At 46.2% G+C, this 25,479-nt stretch overlaps 1 protein-coding gene across 13 annotated transcripts in view; it reads right to left on the reverse strand.

The window, feature by feature from the left end:
* LOC127047713 (WD repeat-containing protein 64-like) overlaps nt 1–25,479 on the reverse strand; it is a 110,553-nt gene that overhangs the window by 30,016 nt on the left and 55,058 nt on the right. For 6 of the 13 annotated variants that reach the window (XM_050946296.1, XM_050946288.1, XM_050946293.1 and 3 more), the window contains 10 exons: nt 22,677–22,722; nt 21,948–22,007; nt 21,571–21,733; nt 17,409–17,498; nt 15,588–15,646; nt 11,142–11,440; nt 8,665–8,753; nt 7,964–8,127; nt 7,279–7,373; nt 4,061–4,858 (listed from right to left, as the gene is read on the reverse strand). In XM_050946296.1, coding sequence (XP_050802253.1) covers nt 4,705–4,858; nt 7,279–7,373; nt 7,964–8,127; nt 8,665–8,753; nt 11,142–11,440; nt 15,588–15,646; nt 17,409–17,498; nt 21,571–21,733; nt 21,948–22,007; nt 22,677–22,722 — 1,219 coding nt within the window. In that variant the 3' untranslated portion in view covers nt 4,061–4,704. Of the gene's footprint in view, nt 1–4,060; nt 4,859–5,450; nt 5,608–6,795; nt 6,899–7,278; nt 7,374–7,963; nt 8,128–8,664; nt 8,754–11,141; nt 11,441–15,587; nt 15,647–17,408; nt 17,499–21,570; nt 21,734–21,947; nt 22,008–22,676; nt 22,723–25,479 lie in introns of those variants that run through there. The other 7 variants (XM_050946298.1, XM_050946297.1, XM_050946290.1 and 4 more) reach the window with 7 other exon arrangements.

Genomic DNA, 25,479 nt, shown 5'->3' on the forward strand with positions numbered 1-25,479 from the left:
TGAACATTTCTGCAACTCCCCTGCATAATGGGAGTAGCTATTCCCAGCATTAATGCTGATTAGAACATTGAAGGATTTAGTTTAAGAGTGTTTATAATACATCAAAGTCAAAAAGATGTAGTGAAACAAAAATAGGATTATATTTCAGATTTTGTGCAGGTGAAAGTTTAACAGTACCACTTACGGTGGCTACATCCTGATGGGAGGTTTCAAATGTGCTGAAAAAATGCAAGCCATTTTGAGGAGCTGACCTGTACAGCAGAGTAATTAAGATACTGTATTTAGACCAGAAGTGACTCTCAGTCCACCTCTATTTTCTACTACAGGGGTCAGCAGCCTTTCAGAAGTGGTGTGCCAAGTCTTCATTTATTCATTCTAATTTAAGATTTCGTGTGCCAGTAATACATTGAATGTTTTTAGGTCTCTTTCTATAAAAGTCTATAATATATAACTAACCTATTGTATGTAAAGCAAATACATTTTTTAAAATGTTTAAGAAGTTTCATTTAAAATTAAATAAAATGCAGAGCCCTCTGGACTGGTGGCCAGGACCCCAGCAGTATGAGTGCCACTGAAAATCAGCTTGTGTGCTGCGTTTGGCATGCGTGCCATAGGTTATCTACCCCTGTTGTTCTATATATTGCACTCAAATCATCATACTAAATGTGACATTCGCTTGTGCTAGCAGCGCTCCTGTTGAGCACTAGTGACTTTGCCATAGAAAGCAGTGGCACGTTAACTGGCACTTAAAGGAATATAGTCTTTAGAACATATGGGGGGGAGAGAGGGCTGTCCCTGGGTAGATATGCCCTTGGTGTAGAACTGCTAACTGTCTCATCAGAATTACAGAAGCTAGCAAATTCTAAGGTTATGTTCTGCAGGCACTGGCAACTGCTCTGAGGATTGTCAATCAGCTCACTGACTTATTGCCACTCTTCTTCAGTTTTTAAATACTTAAATGTTTAATGAATGTTTAGCAAATGCAACTGTCATTGCATTACTAGAGCTAGGCAACCATTTTCTGACATTTACTGAAAAATGCAGTTTCAAGTTAAAATATAGTTTTGGCCAAAACAAATCTCAGGCTCAAGTTAGAGGGTGATTTAACTGCTATTCTTAAAACCTATAGAGGATGAAGTGGTGGTACAATACCCCCCAAATATCCTATAACCCTGTGGCTAGAGCCTATGCTTGGGATATGGGTGACCCTGGTTTAAGTCCCCAAACTACCTAATGCAACAATTTGAACATTACTGGTGAGTGCCCTAATTGCTGGGCTAAAGGGTGCTCATGGGGAGTCTCTCCATCACTCATGTTGAAGCTCTTCTAATTTTGTATAAATGGATGCGTCAAACAGATAAGAAAAGTTAATAGCACAGAAGTACTTTATATCTCTTTGACTATAAAGGGTTAACAAGTTCAGTAAGCCTAGCTGTCACCTGACCAGAGGACCAATCAGAGGACAGGATACTTTCAAATCTTGAGAGAGAGAAGTTTTTGTGCTGTGCTGTTAGTTTTGGTGGTTGTTCGCTCTGGGGGCTCAGAGGGACCAGATGTGCAACCAGGTTTCTCTCCAATCTCCTTGATACAGGTTCTTATAGATTCAGAATGGTGAGTACTAGGTAGATAAAGCGAGTTAGGCTTATGTTTGTTTCTTTATTTGCAAATGTGCATTTGGCTGGAAGGAGTTCAAATTTGTATTTTTGCTGAAAGGATTTTAACTTGTACTTGAATACTTAGGCTGGGAGGGTATTCTCAGTGTCTATAGCTGAAAGACCCTGTACCTATTCCATCTTAAATTTACAAAGATTAATTTTCACTTTTTTTTCTTTAATTAAAAGCTTTTCTTGTTTAAGAACCTAATTGTTTTTTTATTCTGGTGAGACCCCAGGGGACTGGGTCTGGATTCACCAGGGAATTGGTGGGGAGAAAGGAGGGAAGGGGGAAGAGAGAGGCTAATCTCTCTGTCAGGATTACTTTCTCTCTCAGGAAGAGTCTGGGAGGGGGAAAGAGAAGGAGGGAGGAAGGTGAATTGTCCTCTCTGTTTAAAGATTCAAGGAGTTTGAATCACAGTGATCTTCCAGGGTAACCCAGGGAGGGGAAGCCTGGGAGAGGCAACAGTGGGGGAAAGGGTTTACTTTCCTTGTGTTGAGATCCAGAGGGACTGGGTCTTGGGGGTTCCCGAGCAAGGGTTTGGGGGAACCAGAGTGTACCAGGCACTGGAATTCCTGGTTGGTGGCAGCGCTACAGGTACTAAGCTGGTAATTGAGCTTAGAGGAATTCATGCTGGTACCCCATCTTTTTGGACGCTAAGGTTCAGAGTGGGGATTATACCATGACAGGGTGTTTTTCTGCTCCAATGAATCAAGTTCAAATTGCTGCTTCAACACATGGGATAGGGGAGGGGAGCGGTGGCACTCTGCTTTGTGAATGGCATTGCTAACATTCACTTTGATACGTTTTTTGTTTCAGGTCAAAAAAATTCTTGTTCAGTCAGCAAACGATTGGCACAGTTCTGCTACAGAACAAGTCTTTCTGCAGCATGCTTGATTTCTACAAGCCTGTACAGTGAATTTGTTCATTCTGAAATTTAGCATGCCTGAAAACCATATTACTAGGAGTGAATGTCTTTCTGCCCTAGTATAGAATAACAATTGTAATAATGCTTAGTCTTTCAGAGTAGCTTTCATTATTTATGGGGCTGTACATGTAGACAGCATTACTTTAAAGTTAGTACGTACATAGCTGGGATATTTGCTGTGTCAGAGTGCAGTTTTGTACTTGCAGGGTATACTATAACGTGCTCTAAGGACAGCATATTATGTTGTGTAGACTGCGTAAGTTAGCTGAATATAGTACATCACAACACCTAGGATTTTTGTTGCAAGTTTCATGACTAATTGTTGACCTGTTGAGATTTTAAGTGTGGACTAAACCAATACCAACATTCAAGTGCCAAATTAAAAAAAACCAACAACTTGTGCAAAAATCAAAATTCTTTAGACATCGTTGGTTAATTCTCCAAAATTCCATTAAACAAGAGGTAGACTACATCCTACTATCCCACATATTGTGCAAGCTTGGAAAAAGTGGTTTCGCAATAGATATTCTATAGTAAGGGACCTGCTGAAGCTGGCTCCTAGATGTTGGACTCTTTCTTCTCCTACAGAAAAGTACAGAATGGCATAAAAGCCATGGTGCTTTTCAAAACAGGTGGCATTTTACAGAGGAAACAGTAGGAGATTACAGCATTTGTCATCTCAGCAGATGCCCAGTGTGAGCAGGTCTGAAAGTGCCATGTACTGTCTTCAGGGAGAATCTGACAGACATCTTAAAACTTCACATTAAGAGTGTCCACATTCAGGGAACATTTTTAAAAAGCAGAATGAACCAGTGCACAGAAGACTGCTGCTCTAACAAACTGGTAGGTGAGAATACATGACTATTTACTTTTCTGAGAAACATGTAGATTTTCCATCTTTTAGAAGTTCTGTTAAGTTTGACCAAATAGTAATCCATCTCTGCACAAAGCTATGGATAGCCATGGTATAGGCCAGGGGTAGGCAACCTATGGTACATGTGCTGAAGGCAGCACAAGCTGATTTTCAGTGGCACTCACACTGCCCAGGTCCTGGCCACTGGTTTGTGGGGCTCTGCATTTTAATTTAATTTTAAATGAAGCTTCTTAAACATTTTAAAAGTGTTATTTACTTTACATACAACAATAGTTTAGTTATATTACAGACTTATAGAAAGACCTTCTAAAAATGTTCAAATATATTACTGGCACACACAACCTTAAATTAGAGTGAATAAATGAAGACTCAGCACACCACTTCTGAAAGGTTGCGGACCCCTGGTATAGTCCTTGCCAAGGGAGAAAGCACACTTGCTCCTGTTAGGTGCATCTGGCTCTCCAAATACTGAGGTTCCATTAAGACCTTAGGCCTGCATGGTCAGATAGGTCCACCACTTGAGGGGATTGGAGATCTTAGCCAGTTAAATACAGGTTGAGTACATGGTTTAGTTATGAGTTTAAAAATTTTATATATATGGCACCCTCACCTCTCTCCTGGCGACTTCACATGCTGTGTAAGAAGAGCAATAAAGTAGAACCCTGCAGTATCTCATTCAAGGCTGCCCTTGGAGCAAATGCACACTTGACCAAACACTTGTGTGTGTCCTCCCAGGCAGTGAGACCAACCACTCCAGTAGGATTCTGTTTAACTCTGCCACCTATAGCTCATGCTCACTAGCATCACCAGGCAACTCCCAGATCTAGAGGTAAAAAAGCAGGTGGTCACCTGCTTTTAGTCAATAATTACAGAACAACCACCACCACCACATCTAATGCTTAGCTTTGCCTTCTAGCATGGCTTTAGACATAAATAAAGCAAAAGAAGTCAAGGTTCCCTGCTAACACCACAGCTGCTTCACCAAAACCACCTCAGTCACTTTCCCTAAAAGGAAGGAAAGCTAAAAAAAGGCAGCCCAATAACTGGACCATAATTCTCATGGAGTCAAGAGAAGGTGAGTAACAAGAGTTGAGTAACTGCACAAAAGGCCTAAGATTCCCATAATTACATTTGTCATTTTAGAAGAATGAGCCAGATCCAGGGGTGATGCTTTGTGAAGAACTTGCCTTTTTCTGTTGCCATACTGGCAGGCAAGTAGCATCTGCCTCCAACACTCTCAAAAGTCATGTTAGAATGCCAGGTTGTCTGGATCATTACATCTCCTTGGATTTAGTTTATGGAAGGTGGCTGGCAAACACGTTAACTCACACAGCTGCAAAGAGTGGTAAGTTGTTAGCGCTCTGGTTTCATGTTTAATGCATTTGAGTTGAGAATGATGTGCTCTGAAAGACAAAGTGACATGCAAACAAATGATGTTTGTGCAATTCTTTTTAAAGGAAGGGAAACATTAAGGTGACTTTTTAAAGGGGGACCTACCTCTTCTCTCAAATTTGATTTCAAACATGTTTGGCCTCATCTCAGTTTCCTCAAACTAGACCAAACAGCAGTTCCATTCCATACTGCACTTCCAGAGCGCACACTGCACTATGTTCTTCCTCTAATTCCATTAGGCTAGTTGCATCTGACACTGCGTATAAGTAAGAGGCCGAGCCTCCACTCTGCTTCTGGCACTGACAGAAACTGAGGCAGGAGATCCTGGATTGTTTATTTTGTTTTCATGCATCAGTCAAGAGGGCATTCCCAAGTGCAAGTGAGCAATGTATACAGTGAATAATTACTGTAACTGGTACTTCATAGTGACAATGTGGATGCTGAGCTAGTTATATAACAACTGCAATTGAAAAGAAGTTGCAGGGGGAAATCCTGTTCCTCTATTTGAATCTGCGCTATCCTGTTTGTCTTTCTTGAATGCAGCTTAATTCTGTGCTGGGGCAGAATCATTCAGTACCTTTCATACGATGCTGGCAGCATCTCTCTGCTCCCTGGATAGCAAGTCGATCTAAGCACTTGCCATGCTATCTGAGTGGTTTCTTGCATAACAACTCTCATGGTACTGCCTGCTATAATTATTTACAGCTGTCCATCTCATCCCTTGAGAGCAGCCCTGCATGTTTTGCCTCCTCTAGTGACTCTGGTAAATGCACAAACAGATGGATTCTTTAGACAGGATTATATGTTCTCATCCCCACACCATTTGTTAGCCAGTCATAACCACCTTATAGGAGATCTTTCCCTTTTGGTGTACTTGGAAAACTGCAGCTATAGAAAGTTTGTTTATAGGCAGAGTTATGCTTGTTGGGTGGGACTCTGAGGATTAAGGGGTCCATGCCAAAAAAAAATAATCAGATCTTCAAATTCCGCACCCAGCTGTTACCTAACTAACTCCCTACAAATCTAAGTGTCCATTGGCAAACTCCACAAAATTTCTGCCAGTGGCCAAGAGCACAGTGGCCTCAGTCCTGACACCACCAAGCCCCAAATGAATCTTTGCCCTGATCCTACAGACATGCTCAGAGGCCACCTTACAGCACATCTACTGGACCAGACCCTGCACAAAGCATATCCAGAGGAGGTAGTGCCCCCTTATATCCAAATAGCTCAGTGATTAGAGTACTCAGCCAGGAGGGGGAAGAACCAAGTTTAAATCCCCACCCTGCCTCATGTGCAGCACACACTTGAACTCAGCTCTCCAACCCCCAGGTGAGTGCCCTAATCACTGGGCTACAGTCACGCACACTCTGCCCCAGTTAATATTTAAGTTCTTCATACATAATGGCACTTCAACAGGAGTGGCAGACACCCACATCAGAGTGTGTCCTAACCCAGTGGTTAGGACATCTGCGAGTCTTAGGTTCAAGTCCCTATTGCACCTCAAACACAGTGGGGATTTGAACCAGGGTCTCCCACATTTGTGGAGGCATGCTTTAGCTACTCTGGGCTATGGTGTATGAAGTGGGGGGCATCACTTTTTCTAGTGGAAGGACTGACCTGGCTTAGGAGAGAGTTCATGGCTGTGAAACTCAAGCAGAAGGAAATGCCTCCCTGTGAGAGGTGGGGCAAAGGCCACATCCCTGCCTGTACTTTGTGCTTAGGTGGCTCCCTGCTCAGCAATGCTGGCTTTGTGATTCTTCCCTGCCAATCTAACTTCCCATCCATTGGAATCCATAGCCCCAGGCTCCCCATACACTTGTCAGCAAGTTGCCTAGAAATTAGCTGCTGTAACAATTTGGCTAAATCCTGTTTGCAAATCCCATCCATTGAGCTTCCCTGGCAGTTTGCTAGTAGCACATGTGTACTCTGAGAAACTCAATTCCTCCTCTGGGCCACCAAGGGCTCAGAATGTTGCAGAGGAAGGAGGTTCTGTTCTCTGGAAAGGAAGTGCCACTATCTTATCTCTCAAACTCAAGGATTGGTGTAGATTCCTTCAAGGGAGAAAGAAAAAAAAAAAAGTGAGGCAGGTCCTCTTTGCGGAGGAGCGGAGAGGGATGAAAGGATCTGAGAGACCAGAAGGCTCTCCCAAGGAAATAAGCCACTAGTAACTTTGTACAGGTAGAACATTCTCCCCACACAAAAGGATGGGGAGAATAGGGAGGAGAAGGGAGAAAGAGGGGACCTGGCCACACCCACATGGACAATGTAGAGATGGCGATCTCAGATGGCAGAATGCTAACTGATCATGTTTTAAATATGGCGATTGATAGTGCCTCCCCCACCAGCCACACACACTTCAATTTAGCATGACCCTTGGTGTCATCTTCTACAAACCCTTTAAAATGCCCCCAAAATCAATGAAGGCGAGTACCTGTGCTCGGACTTTGCTTTCTGCCTTTGTTTCAGTTCTTCTGCAATTTCATCATCTTTTATCAGACTCAAAGGAGAAGCCACTTGACTTTCAGGCTAAACAACAAAATTACTTATTCACATGTGACAGTAAGTGCAGCTGGATCAATGCCAGTGCAATTTCATGCATATATTTTTCATCCAGAAAGTTGCAGATATGCAACAAAACTTGGGGTCAAAATCCATAGAAGGCTCATGGGGTTACAAAGGTGTCACTGGGAGGAGAACTTGGCCTTTTTGAACCTCTATATTAGTAATGACAAATGAAAGAGGAAAGACCCAGAGTCCAGGCTGCGTTTGTTATAAAGGAAAAATCACTGCCCCCACCCCAACAAGAGGAGCAAGTTTGATATGGTGTCAATGAGATAGAAATGTGTAGTACCACACAACCATTTCACAGTCTGTTCTATGAGCAGGAAGAAACCAGTATTTAAGGAAGGAATCTCTTTTCTGCTGATCATTACTGTGTTTAAGCTCCGTTACTGATATACTCATCACTATCTCAACACTTTAGCACAATCATTCAGTAACTACAAATAATAAATCCCTGCTGTAGTATGCATTAGTCTTCACAGAAATAGAATCTTTTCCCCGCAACAAACAGGGCAACAAAGTCAGTCAATATAAATAATGAAATGCGTTCCCACCTCTGCACTGTTTGCCTCATCTTCACTTTCAGTGGCACAGCTTGGTTTTATTGCCGACACTTGTCTAGCAGGTGCAGCGGGAGTAATGTGGCTGTCTGGATTAGGCCCTCTCTGCCAGGACATTCTATCCTTGATGTTCCACAGATCTTTTTGACCAAATGTACCTAACAGAATAAAAACCAGCAAAAGATGAGGACATGGTAAAAATCTGTGTCTTGTTTTAAATTGCATCAGTGGCAAATTACATGTCTGACTTTGACTCCCTTACAGGCAAAAGGGGAGGGAGATTTCATAACCCTCTGCTCTTCTAACCACTGAACCCTTAGTGCAGGGGGTCTTGAGGTTATTACGTGGGGGGGTCCATGAGCTATCAGCTTCCACTCCAAACTGCACTTTGCCTCCAGCATTTATAATGGTGTTAAATATTTTTTAAAGTGTTTTTAATTCATAAAGGGGGGGTCGCACCCAGAGACTTGCTGTGTGAGAGGAGTCATCAGTACAAAAGTTTGAGAATCACTGCCTTAGTGGTCAAAGGCTGAGCCACTTAATGAACAAGGGACTGTTGATTTAACACAAACATAATCCTGTCAATGACTATGGGTCACCGAGACTTTATCTGGGATCAGAAGGACAGTGGTTAGATCCTCATTAGCAGCCAGTTCACAATATGGTGGGTTGCTTCCACCCTGTTCTTCATTTACCTATATATTCCCCTTCTAGGCTCCACAGCTTCACTGTGCAGTCCACAGATGAGGTGAGAAGCAGCCGGTCTTCACTCACCCAGGCAACACTGCTCCATTGAAAAGGGGTGGGAGGGGAAGAGAGATATTTACATTTAAGGGCTTGTCCACACAGTGCAACAATACACACCCACCCTTTGGGGAGAGAGATTTCTAAAGTGCACCCATGTGTTGCTCAGTTACTGGTCCAGGTAGATCCTGCTGGTGTAGGCTCTAAGTTCCTTAGTGCACTTTAACGTGTACTATTTGCAACAGCATGATGTTAAAGCACACTAGGGAACTTTTAGTTCACCACCAGCAGGGTCTACAAGGACCAGTTAGCAGGCAACACGTTAGTGCACTTTAGAAATTACACTGCTGAAGTGTGTATTGCTGCACCAGGTAGTCTAGCCCCAAAAGGAAAAAGTCCCCAGGAAGTTGGGAACCATTCCAACTGGGTTAACTAGAAACAAACAGAATAACGTTTCAAGGGAGGCTGTGTCTGTCACATCTCAAAGCTGACATATTGCAATAAAAGTAGTGGAATGAACTAATACAAGCAACCCTGGAATCTTATATGCCTGTCAATATGTCTTTGCCTACTCCCATGTTCCTGTCCTCTCAAATTTACTTTAAAAAACTTCTTTATGGCACCCTTAAGTGTATGCATTAGGAGCTATTATTGTGGTAGTTCTCTGCATTTTATTGGAGCAATACAGAGTGTGAAAGAGACTTTTCTTAAGCTACATCTATGCTACAGCCACAGGTGTGACAGGCAGCTTGCACAGACACACATTTTAGTTATACTCCAGCCAGCTTACTAACAATGGCAGCAAATGCAGCAGTGCAGGCTTCAGAGTAGGCTGCACGAGTATGTACTCCAAAGGATGGGTGGGCCTGTGCAGTGTGCACCACTGCATCCTCACTGCTATTTTTAGTGAGGTAACTATAGTACAGCTAGCACAGATATGTCTACACAAGCTGCAAGTCACACCCCAGCTGCAGTGTAGATGAAGCTGCTTAAGCATCATCAGTTACCACTCTTACATGCTCTTTTAACCCTCTGCCTGAGCCAGCTTCCCTTTGTTCCACATGTAGGCCTTAAAAAGAGCTACAGCTAAATCTGACTCCCAGATGTTCAATGAATTCAAAACAAGTTCTCTCATCTGTTTGCAAAATTATTGTAAGCATCAGCAAACTAACAGGTTAAACAAACCAGGCACTATAACAAATGTAAAAGATAATGCAAATTGGCAAACTTGCAAATTTTGGTCTCTTAAATTAGCCATTCTGACCTGCTCTACTAGGAAGGCAGGAGCCAACTAAAAGCAGAAAGTTATTCCAGGTTAAATTAGGGCAAAATAAAAATAGTAAAAGCCTCAACTGTATCTGTAAATGAGTCACCTCACCCCACAGGTCCCCTCCTAGCCAAGGTGCCTCTGCATTACTCTGCTCTTTATCCTCCCTCTTCCAGGGCCTTTTAACCACACACTTGCTCATTCAATAACCACCCATATTGGGTCTGGATGTATTCAGACAAATGAACTCAAAAGACAAAACGTTAAGTCCCAGAAGTCTGTCCCAGGGCATGGCTCTTACCTCAAAGCCTGGGTGAGTAGAGAGTTTCTTCATAGGATCCTTTTAACAGATCTTAGGAGGAATCAAACTGGGGCTTAGCTTGCAAGTGCCCTGCTTAAAACTTGACTCCCTCACAGACTTCCCACAGTCAGCTTTCTTACTAGGAACCAGCTACTTGATGTTCCCTCCCCACACCAGATATTTCTGGTTGGCTCATTTAGCAAGCCTGCTCCAGGCAACTCCCCCACTCCCTCTGTTCTCTCACAGTATCCGAATTTAAAGCCTTCCATACAGCAGATGGAGTGACCCTCATGGCAGGCAGTCCCTAAGAGAATGACTTTCAGCCAAAAGGACGTCTTGTAATAGTGCATGGGAAAGATAGACAGTGGATGAATGAGAAGAGAAAGAAAACAGAAAAAACTTATACAGAAAAGAGGTGGCTATTATTTGCACTTGGATGTACTAGCAGAGTCCTCAATATCAGCATACTTATAAAGGGTTTTTCATCTCTGAAGATCTCAGAGCTGTCTGCAAACTAACACAAATCACTTCACCACTGAAATACAGCCACCTCAGGGGAATAACATGGTTACTATATAACTATGCCCAGCAGCTATCCTCATTGTAAGATACCGCATTCATCTTACACTGCATGAGGAATATAGGTAGGCAGAATGGAATCACTTAACTAGAAATTGGCCAGAACATGGGCTGACCTCTCTAACCTCATGAAAAGCGCATAAGATGTTTAAAAACCTCAACTAGTCAGCAGCTTGGTTTTATGTTCCCTATGAAAAACTATGAGTTAACGATACATTTATAGGTGAAGCACAAGTGGCATCTCTTTAAGAGGTAAAGAACAACTGTGAAGTTTATTTTACCTTGTAACACTGCAGCTATGAGCTCTCCAACTTAGAAGCACTTGACAACGGGATGGGGAAAAAAAAATAAGATACAAATCTGTTATGCAGCTATCAGCAACGTGTGACAGAGTCAAGGGGCATTGTGATTGAAAGGGGAGGAGAAAGTGTTGCTCACACGCTGGTGGTTCCTCCTCTGGTCCCTGAAGGGCATATTTTGTGATGTTCCAAATATAGATGTAACCTATGTGATCAGCTGCACACAGAAGGCAGTCATCATCACTGACAGCCATGTCACTGAGTGTAGACCTGTCCTTGGACTGTAAATGAAAGAGGAAAGATGCAGCAGTGAAAACAATTACCACAGGTTCCTAGCAGCACAAACCAGTTTTTGGTAGTGGTAAGGTAAGCTCTTCATTCATAATTTAGCTACACAAATACGATACTGGGAAACTGCATAAGATGAGAACAGCAAATACTCTCCAGAATATACAATGAAAACAGGTGGCAGGCTAACTAGCAATGAGACACAGAAAGGAGGGGCTTGAGTCAGACAGATTATTTACAGACAAAAGGAGGAGCTTGCATATTTGTTTCTGTGTCTAAGGGTAGGTCTGCACTGCAAATGAAGATGTGATTGTAGCATGGGTAGCATGTGAACCACTGGCTAGGGGAGGCCGAAGCAGGGCCCTGGGAGTGGAGTGTGGAATATGCCTACCCACAAAGGTGAGTAGGCAGATTCATGCTAGCTTTAATCAAGCTATCACAAGTAACAATAATAGCCTAGATGTCATGGCAGGGGCTTCAACTGTAGTTGCTAGCCCACATACGAGCCTGGCAGGTAACCTGGGTACATACTCAAGTTGCTAGTTATGCTGAAGTCCCAGCCACCACATCTTCACTACTACTTTTAATCCATGCTAACTAGATTAAAACTAGCTTAGGTATGCTTGTCTGTGCTACATTTACACCTTCACTTGCAGTGTAGACATACACTAAGGGGGTCCTGGGAGCTTTTTACAAATGACGCACTAAGATAAGGAATTAAGGGTAAGACCCAGCATGTTTGTTGGAGAGTGTTACCAACAGTTAGTACTTGTAGAGCATTTTAGTCTTCAAAATGTTTTACACACCACTAACCCTCCTATTACCCTGTCAGGTAGTATTGTCCCCATTCACAGCACTTACAGCTAAGGAAGAGAGACTTGCCCAAGGCCAAGAAGTTTGCATCATAACAATTATTGTAATTTAGCAGTTCTTGGTGCTCAGACCAAAGTACAATTCCTGAATGCTTTAGTCTATGCTAGAGTCTACCCAGGCTATTTCTGTTCTGGGTATTTCAAACTCCTGATCAAGTGCACAGTGGGACTATCATTGCAATTAGCACCAGGTGATTGTAATTATAGGTTTACTGCATACCAGGCCTTGCCAGCTCAGTGGGCTGTGACATCTGTATTTAAGAGTAAGGGAAAACTCCCTAACAAACTAAATCCCTTGATATGCTTTAGATTAGGGGTAGTCAATAGGCGACCTCTGGGCCAAATCCAGACTGCCAGACAGACACTTTTGAACAGACTAGGGTGACCAGACGTTCCGATTTTATCAGGACAGTCCTGATATTTGCTTCCCTGTCCCGCGTCTAGCTCTGGACACTGGACAAACAAGCAAAGGCTCTGAAGCCCGGACTCCCCCGCCCCGACTCCACCCCCTCCTTCCCAGCGCGGGGCCGGGGTGAGTGAGAGTCCGGCCTGGCCCCAAGCAGGCAGGACTTGGGCGCAGTACGTGGAGGGAGTAGGGGGCGGCCTGCGGGGCCAGGCGGCGGCTGTTCTCCCCACCTGGGCAGCGGGACTCGGGAGCATCTCGGCGGCTTTGGCGACTGGGCCCGAACCCCCCAAGCCCGGGCCTGCTGCGGGGACCCAGCAGCGCGCACGCTGCGCCCAGCCCCTGGCCAGTCGCGTCTGGGCTGGCTGCCCAGCTGGTGCAATCCCGCGGCGGAGGCATTGGCAGCCCAGCCCCGTTCGTTCCCCTGCGGGACCCGAGCAGGACGGGGGGGCTGGGGCCTGCTGCCCCCGCTCCGGGGCTGCCCGCAGGATTGCGCCAGCTGGACAGCCAGCCCAGACGCGACTGGCCAGGGGCTGGGTGCAGCGTGCGCGCTGAGTCCCCGCAGGAGGCCCGGGGGGTTCGGGCCCGGGCGCCAGAGCAGCAGCTGCCGAGCTTGGCCAGCGGCCGCTTCCTCCCCTCCGCAGCAGTGGGAGCTGCAGCAGCGGCTGTTCCCGAGTCCCGCTGCCCAGGTGGGGAGAACAGCCACCGCCTGGCCCCGCAGGCCACCCCCTACTCTCCCTCCAGGTAGCGCGCCCGAGTCCTGCCTGCTTGGGGCCAGGCCGGACTCACACTCACCCGGCCCCGCGCTCCCCTGAGTCTCCAGAGCTTGCGGAGGGAGGAAGAATCGGGGATGGTTTTTTTTTTTTGCTCTGCCGCTATTTTCTTCCCCTCTCCCCCGCCCACCCCCCTCGTCCCGATATTTGACCTAGGTGATCTGGTCACCCTAGAACAGACCCCAAAATCTTTATTTACATATTATCATCATTGGGCTTTTTTATTATTTTCTCTGGTCTGGACCTTGATTATACCTTGACAAAAAATAATTTAGATGCTTCTAGAAAGTCCTTGTCTCCTCCAGGCATGTAATCCTGTGCTGTACTACTTTTTCAAAGTAACAGTATATAATATACAATGTGACTTAACACTGTGGGAGGGGGTTAAGTATGTCAGCCATGTAAGCTGCTTGTTTGCTTTAAATTTAAAAATAGGAGTAGGGCTTTCCTCTAGTTCTCAGGGGTTTTAAGACACAAAAAAGTAGGAATATGACTTAGAGGCCCTACTGCAGTTTGATAAATGGGCAGAATGCAGGTGAGAGAAGCATAAATCAATTAAATACTTTGCAACAGGACCAGCTTGAGGAAGTGCGGGGCCCAATTCAAACAGTTTCAACGGGGCCCCAGCAGAGAAGACAAAAAAACCAAACACATAAAAACACACGTGGGGCTTGTACTCACCACTCAGTGCTCCGAGTCTTTGGCGGCACCTCGGCGGCGGGGCCTTCACTTGTTCCAGATCTTCAGCGGCACTGAAGGACCCACTGAAGACCCAGAACAAGCAAAGGAGCCACCACCGAAGTGCTGCCGAAGACTTGGAGCGCTGCCAGGTGAGTAAAAATTAAAAAGGCACCTCTAGCCAGGGAAGAGATTCTCACTGGGCATGGGGCCCAATTTGGGGGAATTGGTAGAACTGGCCTAAAGCCGGCCCTGCTTTGCAATTCTATAGTGTATTTTCATCGAAGGATCTCATTGGTTTATAAACATTAATCTAATTTGCCTCATGACATGTAATGGGTAGATAGGTAAGGAGGACTTACAGATCAATTCACTCACCAATGAAATATTCCAGCTCTACAGTAAAATAACTGCTTAATAGCAAAAAAGCAGGATGACAGGAAGCAGCCAATTGAAACTGCCAGGGAAATCAAACTCACAAATGCAGATTAAATACAATTCATTATAAGATTTGTCCTTTGTGACAGAGCTTCTGAAATAAAGGAGCTTGAATGATGGTTATCATGCCTAACCATGATAAGCTAAGTAAATATTTTCTCAGTTAAACTCCATCTTAAACTTCTGTAGTCTACAAATACCAATTTGATCTATCTTTAAAAATATAGGTTAAAAATGATTGATCTTTCCTTTTGTCCAGCATAAACATTTCTTTCATCAATCAAAAACAGTTTTATCAGAAGTGGGCAAACTACGGCTCGTGTGACCCTTCTGCCCGGCCCCTGAGCTCCTGGCCCAGGAGGCTCGCCCCCGGCCCCACCTCCAGTGCGCTGCACCACACCACTGGTGCAACACTCTGGGCCGCTGGGCAGCGCAGTTGCAGAGTCACAGGCTGATCCGGTGCTCTGGACAGCGCAACTGTAGCGCAGCCAGCCACCAGTGCTCCAGGCAGCATGGTAAGGGGACAGGGAGGGTTGGATAGAGGGCAGGGGAGTTTGGGGGTGGTGGTGGTCAGAGGGTGGGGCTGTGGATAGGGGGCGGGGTGGTTAGAGGGTGGGGAACAGGAGGGTTGGATGGGGCAGGAGTCCTGGGGGGCAGTCAGGAATGAGATGGATGGTTGGATGGGGCAGTTAGGGGTGCAGGTTCTGCAGGTGGTCAGGGGACAGGGAGTAGGGGTGGTGAGGCAGGAGTCCCAGGGAAGCCATCAGGGGGCGAGAAGTGGGGGGTTTGGATAGGAGGCAGGGACCGGGCCACGCCTGGCTGTTTGGGGAGAGTCAGCCTCCCCTAACCAGCCCTCCATACAATTTTGGAAACCCGATGTGGCCCTCAGGCCAAAAAGTTTGCCCACCCTGAATTATATCATCAAAAGCACCCATTAACTACTACTGTATTTTCACAGGAATTAATCAGCACTTACTCCAATGAAATAAGCAAATAGCTTCCCTCCTCCAAAGATATTCCAAAATGTAATATAACCTGGAAAATCAGAGAGGACAAAAAAACATGTCCATCTGTTACACAGGAAACCAGTTGCCTAGTTTAAAACAGAAAAGCACCTTGTGCAATTAAACAAAAAACAACAGATGACAAAAAGTTGTAAAAACTCCAGTTTCTCTCACAAATTCATATCCCTAGGGCAAGGAGGGATTTCACCCCTGTCCTCAATGGATAAACTGTAAAAACAAACAAGCCACTTACCTAAAACAAAAAACTACTGATTCCTTACTGCACAGAGCCCCACGTTAGAGATGGAAAGGTGTACCTTAGACACCCACATGCCCAGTGTATAGACATATATAGCTTAACTCCTCCCCTTCCCTGTCCCCGTACCTGCCCTTTACCTTATTCCAGCACCCATCATCGTGTTACAGGTTACTTGGAGATCCCTGAATTAACACGCTAACAGTTTAATCCCAAAGGCCACTGAAGTCAATGGGAAAACTATTGAATTCAAGGGGCTTTGGGTCAGGCCTCAAGACTCTATATTTGGTACATAACTTTCAGCTTTAATGGAAACTCCTGCATTGCACGGATATATACAAAGCTGAACACCCAATGTCATCTCTCTACACACCATCCTGGCACACTCTCTTCCAAGATGCACCCCGGTATCCTTTGAGCCGGCTGCCACTGAGCATCTTATGAAACCCTGTAACGGCTGGGGAAGAGTTGTCTAGGGATGGTCTTTGAACTAAAGGTGCCCACGTACAAACAACTGATCCAGAAATTCAAAGACATTTGAGTAATCTGACAGACGTCTAAGTATTTCAGTCTTGAATGAGCACCAGGTGGCTACTGACAGGATGTTGCCTCCCCTTCATTTCCTACAGTTATTATTATATAATATAATAATATAATTATTTAAAGGTAGAACAAATTCCCTTATAGATTATACACTACACCAGAGTCTCCTGATTTTCCATGGAACAAGCTCAAACATTCCCATACCCTTTCAATATCTATTTCCCTTTCTCACTCCTGGAAGGGAGGAGTTGAGTAAGGATAAACAACTAACTACAGAAACCACACCAGAATCTCTGAACCTATCAAAGACTTTAAATTTTTTGAAGCAGCAAAATACTAGAAATGGCAAGAGATTCAGGAACACTTTCTTCAGTGCAAGTCCAGCTGTGGTAGTGGTTCTCAAAATGCACTTCATGGACTACCAGTGGCCTGCAGAGATGTCCCTGTGATCCACAGAAGGACATATTTTAGGAAAGAAGAAGCTGGGAATTGCAAGGAAAGGTGGTCCTCTAACAGGCTCTCTCTTCTATTAAACTGTCTGCAGAATGAAGAAGTTGGTGATCCACTGCTCTTAGATTTATTAATCTAAATACTCTGAGTTGTGGAGTCTTCTGTACCTGCAAATGGTGTGACTATAATGTGTTCAGATAAGGTGCCAGAGTGTGGCTGCTTTTAGTTTTTACCTGCCCTCTAGTCTCTCACCCCTGAATTCCATTCTGAGCCAGCAGTGTGCACTGGCATATCTAGAAAAGGTCACCCCTTCTTCATGTACCACACTGTCCTAAGGGGTGCATGACTCTCCTGTACCCAGGGCCTGCCTTCCTGTGACAGGTTCTGTTGAAATTTATGTTGCCAATCTGGACCAAATGCTACCACTTGAGAATTCTATGTTCAGTATCAGGTTGAGACTGGGTTTTGATTCCATTTCACATGGTATTTCCCTAAAATCCAGTATTTTATTCCATTCTCAGCTGCTTTTTTATTTCAACTTTACCTCGGGGTCCACTTGACACTAAAGAAGCTGCTGTCATCTTCCTTTCTGACCTTGACTGGAGAAATGTGACTTTGTTGATGATTAAATCCTCTGGTGGAAAAGAATTGAAATAACACCTGAAATAGGTCAGACTGGAGTCTAGCAGGGAGGTACATAAGCAGTCATCTAACACCTATAGTGTTGTAGCAAATATTGTCACACTGTGATGTTGTGTCCTTAAATTGAACTGGACACTGTGAAGTCAATTTGAAAAGTCTGAACTGGCCTGAGTAGATTTTGATGGCGTGCACTAAAAGTTCTCTAGTCTGGGTTAATGTAGTCCGATTTCAAACTGTACTGTATTAACCCACCACAAGTGAACTTTTAATGCATGGCAGCAGGATCTACACATGTCCATTAATGTGCAACATGCAAGTGCGCACTAGAATTTACACCACTCTGCTGCAGACCAATGCACTGTTTAGACAAGCCCCAAGTCTCTAAAAACGAAAAAAATATCTAAAATGAGTAATTGTCCCCTCAGCAGGGTGATTTGCCAGATACATTTTGGTATGAGAAATGTTTAAGGTAACACTTCACATCTTTGCAACATACAGAAATGCAACATTCTATTTAGGGCCTGGGTTCTAAAAGGGCTGCAGGATTGGGCCGTCAGAGTGTAAACTCATAGACTCATAGACTCATAGGTCAGAAGGGACCAATCTGATCATCTAGTCTGACCTCCTGCACAAGGCAGGCCACAGAACCCCACCCATCCAATTTTATACAACCCCTATCCCAGGATTGAGTTTTTGAAATCCTCAAAAATGGTTTGAAGACCTCAAGCTGCAGAGACACCACCAGCAAGCGACCCGTGCCCCACGCTGCAGGGGAAGGCGAAAAACCTCCAGGGCACCTGCCAATCCGCCCTGGAGGAAAATTCCTTCCCGACCCCAAATATGGCGATCAGCTAAACCCTGAGCATGTGGGCAAGAGTCACCAGCCAGCACCCAAGAAGGAGTTCTCCGCAGCAACTCAGTACCCATCGCATGCAACATCTCCCCGCAGACCATTGAGCAGACCTGTCTGGTGGTAATTCAAGATCAATTGCCCAAATTAACGATCCTATCATAACATCCCCTCCATATATTTATCAAGCTTTGTCTTAAAGCCAGGAAAGTCTTTTGCCCCTACTACTTCCCTCGGAAGGCTATTCCAGAACTTCACTCCCCTAATGGTCAGAAACCTTCGTCTAATTTCAAGCCTAAACTTCCTAATATCCAGTTTATACCCATTCGTCCTCGTGGTTACATTAGTACTAAACTTAAATAATTCCTCTCCCTCCCTAACGTTAACCCCCTTGATATATTTATATAGGGCGATCATATCCCCCCTCAGCCTTCTTTTGGCCAGGCTAAACAAGCCAAGCTCTTTGAGTCTCCTTTCATAAGGCAGTTTTTCCATTCCTCGGATCATCCTCGTAGCCCGTCTCTGAACCTGTTCCAGTTTGAATTCATCCTTCTTGAACATGGGACACCAGAACTGCACACAGTATTCCAGATGGGGTCTCACCAACGCTGTATACAACGGTACTAACACCTCCTTATCCTTGCAGGAAATACCCCGCCTGATGCATCCCAAAATCGCATTTGCTTTTTTAACAGCCGTATCACATTGGCGACTCATAGTCATCCTGCTATCAACCAGTACCCCAAGGTCCTTCTCTTCTTCCGTCGCTTCCAACTGATGCGCCCCCAACGTATATCCAAAATTCTTATTATTAGTTCCTAAATGCATGACCTTGCACTTCTCACTATTGTATTTCATCCTATTTCTATTACTCCAGTTTACAAGGTGGTTCAGATCTTCTTGAATAGCATCCCTGTCCTTCTCCGTGTTAGCAATACCCCCCAGCTTCGTGTCATCCGCGAACTTTATTAGCACATTCCCGCTCTTTGTGCCAAGGTCAGTAATAAAAAGGTTAAATAAGATCGGTCCCAAAACCGATCCTTGAGGGACTCCACTGGTGACCTCCTTCCAGTCCGACAGTTCACCTTTCAATACGACCCTCTGGAGTCTCCCCTTTAACCAGTTCCTTATCCACCTTACAACTTTCATATTCACTCCCAGCTTTTCCAATTTAACTAACAGCTCCCCGTGCGGAACCGTGTCGAACGCCTTACTGAAATCTAGGTAAATTATATCTACCGCATTTCCTTTATCTAAGTAATCCGTCACCTTCTCAAAGAAGGAGATCAGATTGGTTTGGCACGATCTACCTTTAGTAAATCCGTGTTGCAATTCGTCACAATTACCATTGACCTCTATGTCCTTAACTACTTTCTCTCTTAAAATTTTTTCCAAGACCTTACATACTACAGACGTCAAGCTAACAGGCCTATAATTACCCGGATCACTCTTTTTCCCTTTCTTAAAAATAGGAACTACATTAGCAATCCTCCAGTCATACGGCACAACACCCGAGATTATCGATCGCTTAAAAATTCTCGCTAACGGGCTCGCAATTTCACGCGCCAGTTCCTTTAATATCCTCGGGTGGAGATTGTCCGGGCCCTCCGACTTCGACCCATCGAGCTGTTCAAGTACGGCCTCTACCTCAGTTGCAGTAATATCCACTTCCATATCCACATTCCCGTTTATCATCCCTCCATCATCGCAAGGTTCCTCACTAGTCTTATTAAAAACCGAGGCAAAGTACTTGTTTAGATGTTGGGCCATGCCTAGGTTATCCTTAACCTCCATTCCATCCTCAGTGTATAGCGGCCCCACTTCTTCTTTCTTTGTTTTCTTCTTATTTATGTGGCTGTAGAACCTTTTACTATTGGTTTTGATTCCCTTTGCAAGTTCCAGTTCAATGCGGCTTTTAGCCTTCCTCACCTTATCCCTACATGTTCTGACCTCAGCAAGGTAGCTTTCTTTACTGATCCTGCCTTCCTTCCACTCCCTGTAAGCTTTCCGCTTTTGTCTAATCCCCTCTCTGAGTTGCTTGCTCATCCAGTTTGGCCTGCAACTGCCGCCCATGGTTCTTTTCCCCTTTCTCGGGATGCAGGCTTCCGACAGTCTCCGCAGCTGCGACTTAAAGTAATTCCAGGCCTCCTCCACATTTAAATCCACTAATTCCTCCGTCCAATCCACTTCCCTAACTAATTTCCTTAACTCTTTAAAATTAGCCCTCGAGAAGTCGAAAACCCTAATCGCAGATCTACATTTGTTTATCCTTCCATCTAGTTTGAACTGAATCAGCTCATGATCACTCGAACCAAGGTTGTCCCCTACCACCATTTCTTCTACAAGGTCCTCACTGCTCACCAACACCAAGTCTAAAATGGCATCCCCTCTAGTAGGTGCTTCAACTACTTGATGAAGAAATCCATCCGCAATCACATCCAGAAAAATCTGACCCCTATTATTCGTGCAAGTACTCGTCCTCCAGTCTATATCCGGGAAGTTGAAGTCCCCCATAATCACACAGTTCCCCTTTGTGTTTACTTCACTAAAGACATTAAAGAGGTCTCTATCCATATCCCAATCCGATCCCGGCGGTCTGTAGCACACCCCAAGCACTATCTCAGGGGAAGCTCTAAACTCCTTTAACTTGTAGTTGTCTAAAGTACTATATAGAGTTTTAGTGCTATAGAAATAATCTAAAAATGCTTTTACAAACATTGCATGAATTAAGAAGAGGTAGGGATTATCAGCCCCCTTTTCAGTTGAGAGGAAACTAAGGTTAAGTGACTTGTCCAGGATCACATGTTGAAGTCAGTGGCATAGCCAAGAACAGAATCCAGAACTCCTAACTTGCAATCCTGGACCTCAGCTACCAGGCCATGCTCTTTCTCAGTAGACCACTTTTTAGGCAGGAAAAACAACCAGTCGAATCACACCACACCACACCTCATGAAAAATACCCAGTATAGGGCTTTGGTTTCTTTGAAGTAGACGGGCAATGAATAGTACCTAGAAAGGACTGTGGTAACAGCTACAGTCAAGCAAACAGTCTTGGAGAGACTATGAGGAGGAGATGTGGCATTTGTTTTAAGGTATTGCCTTTTGAACTGAAAATTTTTTTTCATTCTTTGACTTATTCTCTCTACACGTTATAAATTCCCCAGGATTGTGTTATCAAAGCAATGAAACTGCAATAAAATCTATTGCTACTAACCTGTCCCATCCTCCATTACTGCCTGGCTTACAGCACTAAGCCGGTTACAAATATGTCCTGAGATGAGATTCCATATGAGAATTTCACCATCATAACTGGAAGAGGCCACGAGATTTGGAGGGCAGAAGGACACACATAATACATCGTCTTTGTGACCATTTTCCTGGATCATTTGGGTGACAAAAACAATTTTTTTTAAACAGTTGCTAAAACTTCACTCCCAAAATTAGATTTATTACAAATCTTCCTAAGGAAAAAAGCAGAACCCACGTGCCAAGAGAAATTAGGGGATAACAAAACCAACATTCTGAATGAAATATCAATGAGAATTCAAGTACACTCCATTTTCTTAAAGTGATATAGAAGTCATTTCTTACCACACTGTCAATCCAATCCACTTGTGGGCATCGCCCTTCAGTTGCTTCACTATGAAGATCCTAGGATTAAAAAAAAATACATTAAATTAATGTATTTATCTCTGGGGAGCCATCAAGTGTTGTTCAAGGAAGACTGAAGCAGAAGCTATTGTCCTAAGGAAGCATACAGGGGTTCTGGAACTAGGGGTGCAGGGGGCATGGCGGCACCCCCTGGCTTGAAGTGGTTTCCATCATAGACAGGGTTTACTGTCTTGTTCAATGGTTTTAAGCACCCCCACTATAAAAATTGTTCCAATGCCACTAGAAGCATACCCTAATGTATGAGACCAAACTAACAATAACAAAGCCAAATGATAAGCACTAATGGTATCTTAGTGTATCTTCCTGCCTGCAGGAAGTATACAGTGATACAACAGGAATGGGAAGACAGTGTGGCTAGTAGACGGGGCATTAGACAGAGTCAGGAGACTTGGGTTCTGTTCCTGGCTCAGCCACTGTGTGACACTGTCACACTCTATTATTCTTGTTTGTACACAGAGCTCAGTGGAGCCGCAACCTCAGTTTGGGCCTTGAGGTGCTACTGTAGAAGAAATAATAAACAGCTTATAACTTAAAGCAGAGCTGTACTCTGAAAAGTGACTCGAAATGGCATCATAGGGTTCTAATTTCTCACATCATGATTCCAAGTCAGAGTAGTTCAACTTAAAAGATGAGTTACTCTTTACTTACAGGGAAAATATTGATCTTCCGGTCCCAACCAACAGATATGATGTACCTTTTCCAAAATAAAAATGTTATTTAGCACATGTTAAAGAAAGAAAGAAAGAAAGAAAGAAAAGTGTTTGGCTTGAGGAACTCTGGATGGTGCTAGTCCATAGGTTCTAAACCACTTTCCTTTTTTATAGCTTCTGAAACTTTTTTTGCATTGAAACATTGGTTCTTCTTCGAGTGATTGCTCACATCCATTCCAGTTAGGTGTGCGCGCCGCGCGTGCACGTTCGTCGGAAACTTTTTACCCTAGCAACTCCAGTGGGCCGGCAGGTCGCCCCCTGGAGTGGCGCCGCCATGGCGCCCAATATATATCCCTGCCGGCCCACCCGCTCCTCAGTTCCTTCTTACCGCCGTGTCGGTCGTTGGAACTGTGGAGCGCGGCATAGCTGTCCTCCACGTCCCTAGCTCTCCTTGTTCTCTATCGTTATCTCTAGCACTATTGTAGTTGTTAATTAGATTGTTAAGTGTAGATAGTAGTAGTTAAGTAGTTTGTAAATAGTTCTTCGCCGGGGGCTTAGCCCTTCCCGGCACCCGGCACCAGGCTCATGCCTGGTTCGCCGGGCTTCAAGCAGTGTGCGGCCTGCAAGAAGCCCATGCCTACCAGCGATCCCCACGACGCGTGCCTGAAGTGCCTGGGGGAATCGCACAGATCCGACAAGTGCCGCATCTGCAAGGCTTTTAAGCCAAGGACAAAGAAGGAGAGGGATCAAAGGCTCCGGACTCTCCTTATGGAGGCGGCACTTGACCCGGCGGCTTCGCAGGCCGTGATCTCGGCGCCGGCACCGGATCGCACCGGCACCGAGAAGACTCCCCGGCACCGACCTTCTCCGGCACCGGGGACAGAGCCTAGGCCGTCGAAGTCTATTACTCCGGCCAGGCAGACCCGACTGGAGCGCCCGGCCTCAACATCGGCCGCGGCGCCGCCGGCACCGTCGACTCCGGGCCCGGCGGGTCCGTCGAGTCCGGTGCCGCCAAGCTCCCCCATGACATCTGGGGTTGAGATAGTGGTGCCATCCACACCAGAGACCTTCGCCTCGGCACGGGACCTCATAGCCATGACTGAGCCCACTCAGCTGCCACCCCCGGTACCTCCGGTGCGGGTCGTGTCCAGAGGCAAGCCTATGATGTCGGCACCGTCTCGGGACTCACGTTCTCGATCCAGGTCCCGACGCCACGGTCGCTCCAGATCCCGCCGCCGCTCGCAGTCCCGGCACCGCTCCCCTCAGCGGTACCGGTCGCACTCGCGGCGCCGGTCGACATCAAGACGATCGCGGTCGGTCTCCAGCCGCCGATACCGGCACCGCGATTCCAGGAGCCGATCCAGACATCATTCGCCGCACCGGTCGACCTCCCGGCACCGAGCTGGTGGCAGGTCCCGGTCCCGGTCGACCTCCCGGCACCGAGCTGGTGGCAGGTCCCGATCCCGGCACCGAAGCGGCGCCCGGTACCGGTCCAGATCCCGGCACCGTGACAGAACCCGGTCCCGATCCCGGCACCGATATGACTCCCGGCACCGGTCCCCAGCACCGAGAAGATCGTCCGTGCCGGCCCGCGCAGACCCTTACCATCCAGGGTCCGCCCCGCCATGGCCCTCTAGACAGCCGTCCGTATCTTCGCTAACGGACAGTGGGTATGCGCTGGGCACCGACCGGCAGGCGGCGCTGTTCAGCGATCCGCCACAGCAGGACCAAGGCCCGCAACAATGGGGATTCTGGACACCCTGGGCATATCATCAGGCCCAGGGCCCCCAACAGCTCCCTGCTAGGCCGGCGACTGCGGAGCGCAGGGCACCTGAAGCCTCGTTGTCTCGCCCCCCTCCCTCCCCGGATGGGGAGGAAGGGTCCAAGCATCAAGACTCCGCTTTGGCTCCTGAGGCAGAGGCGAGGGCCGAAGGAGACCCGCCGTTAGACACTCTCTTGCCGGGGGTCTCCTCATCCTCCTCCCCGGATGAAGCGGTGGCTGGGACCTCCTCCAACAGCCCCCCCCCCCGCTGGACCTCAGGGCGCACCAGGACCTCCTCAGGCGAGTAGCTCAAAATCTGAGTCTGCAAGCCGAGGAGGTCTCGGAGATAGAGGATCCAATTGTGACCATCCTCTCGGCAGACGCTCCCACCAGAGTCGCCCTGCCGTTCGTACGAACCATCCAGGCCAACGCCAACACCATCTGGCAGTCTCCGGCCTCCATTCCTCCCACTGCGAAGGGCGTCGAGAGGAAGTACATGGCTCCTTCTAAGGGCTACGAGTACCTCCACCTGCACCCGACTCCGTGTTCCCTGGTGGTCCAATCGGTAAACGATAAAGAGCGTCACGGCCAGGAGGCTCCAGCCCCCAAATCCAGGGAGGCCAGGCGGATGGACCTCCTCGGCCGTAAGGTATACTCGGCTGGGGCGCTGCAGCTCAGGGTCTCCAACCAGCAGGCCCTGCTGAGCAGATACGCCTTCAACTCCTGGGTGGCAGCAGATAAATTCAAGGAGCTGCTGCCACAAGATGCTCGCCAAGAGTTTACGGCCATCTTGGAGGAAGGCAAGAAGGTCGCACGCACGTCCTTGCAAGCCTCTTTGGACGCTGCGGACTCGGCTGCCCGTACCCTCGCGTCGGGGGTAACAATGCATCGCCTCTCCTGGCTGCAGGTTTCTGGCCTTCCGCCGGAGCTCCAGCACACTATACAGGACCTTCCTTTCGAAGGCCAAGGCTTATTCTCGGACAAGACAGACCCCAGACTCAAGAGTCTGAAAGACAACCGAGTTATCATGCGGTCACTC

This window comes from Gopherus flavomarginatus, chromosome 3 (assembly GCF_025201925.1).
Source record: "Gopherus flavomarginatus isolate rGopFla2 chromosome 3, rGopFla2.mat.asm, whole genome shotgun sequence".
Classification (NCBI taxonomy): Eukaryota; Metazoa; Chordata; order Testudines; family Testudinidae; genus Gopherus; species Gopherus flavomarginatus.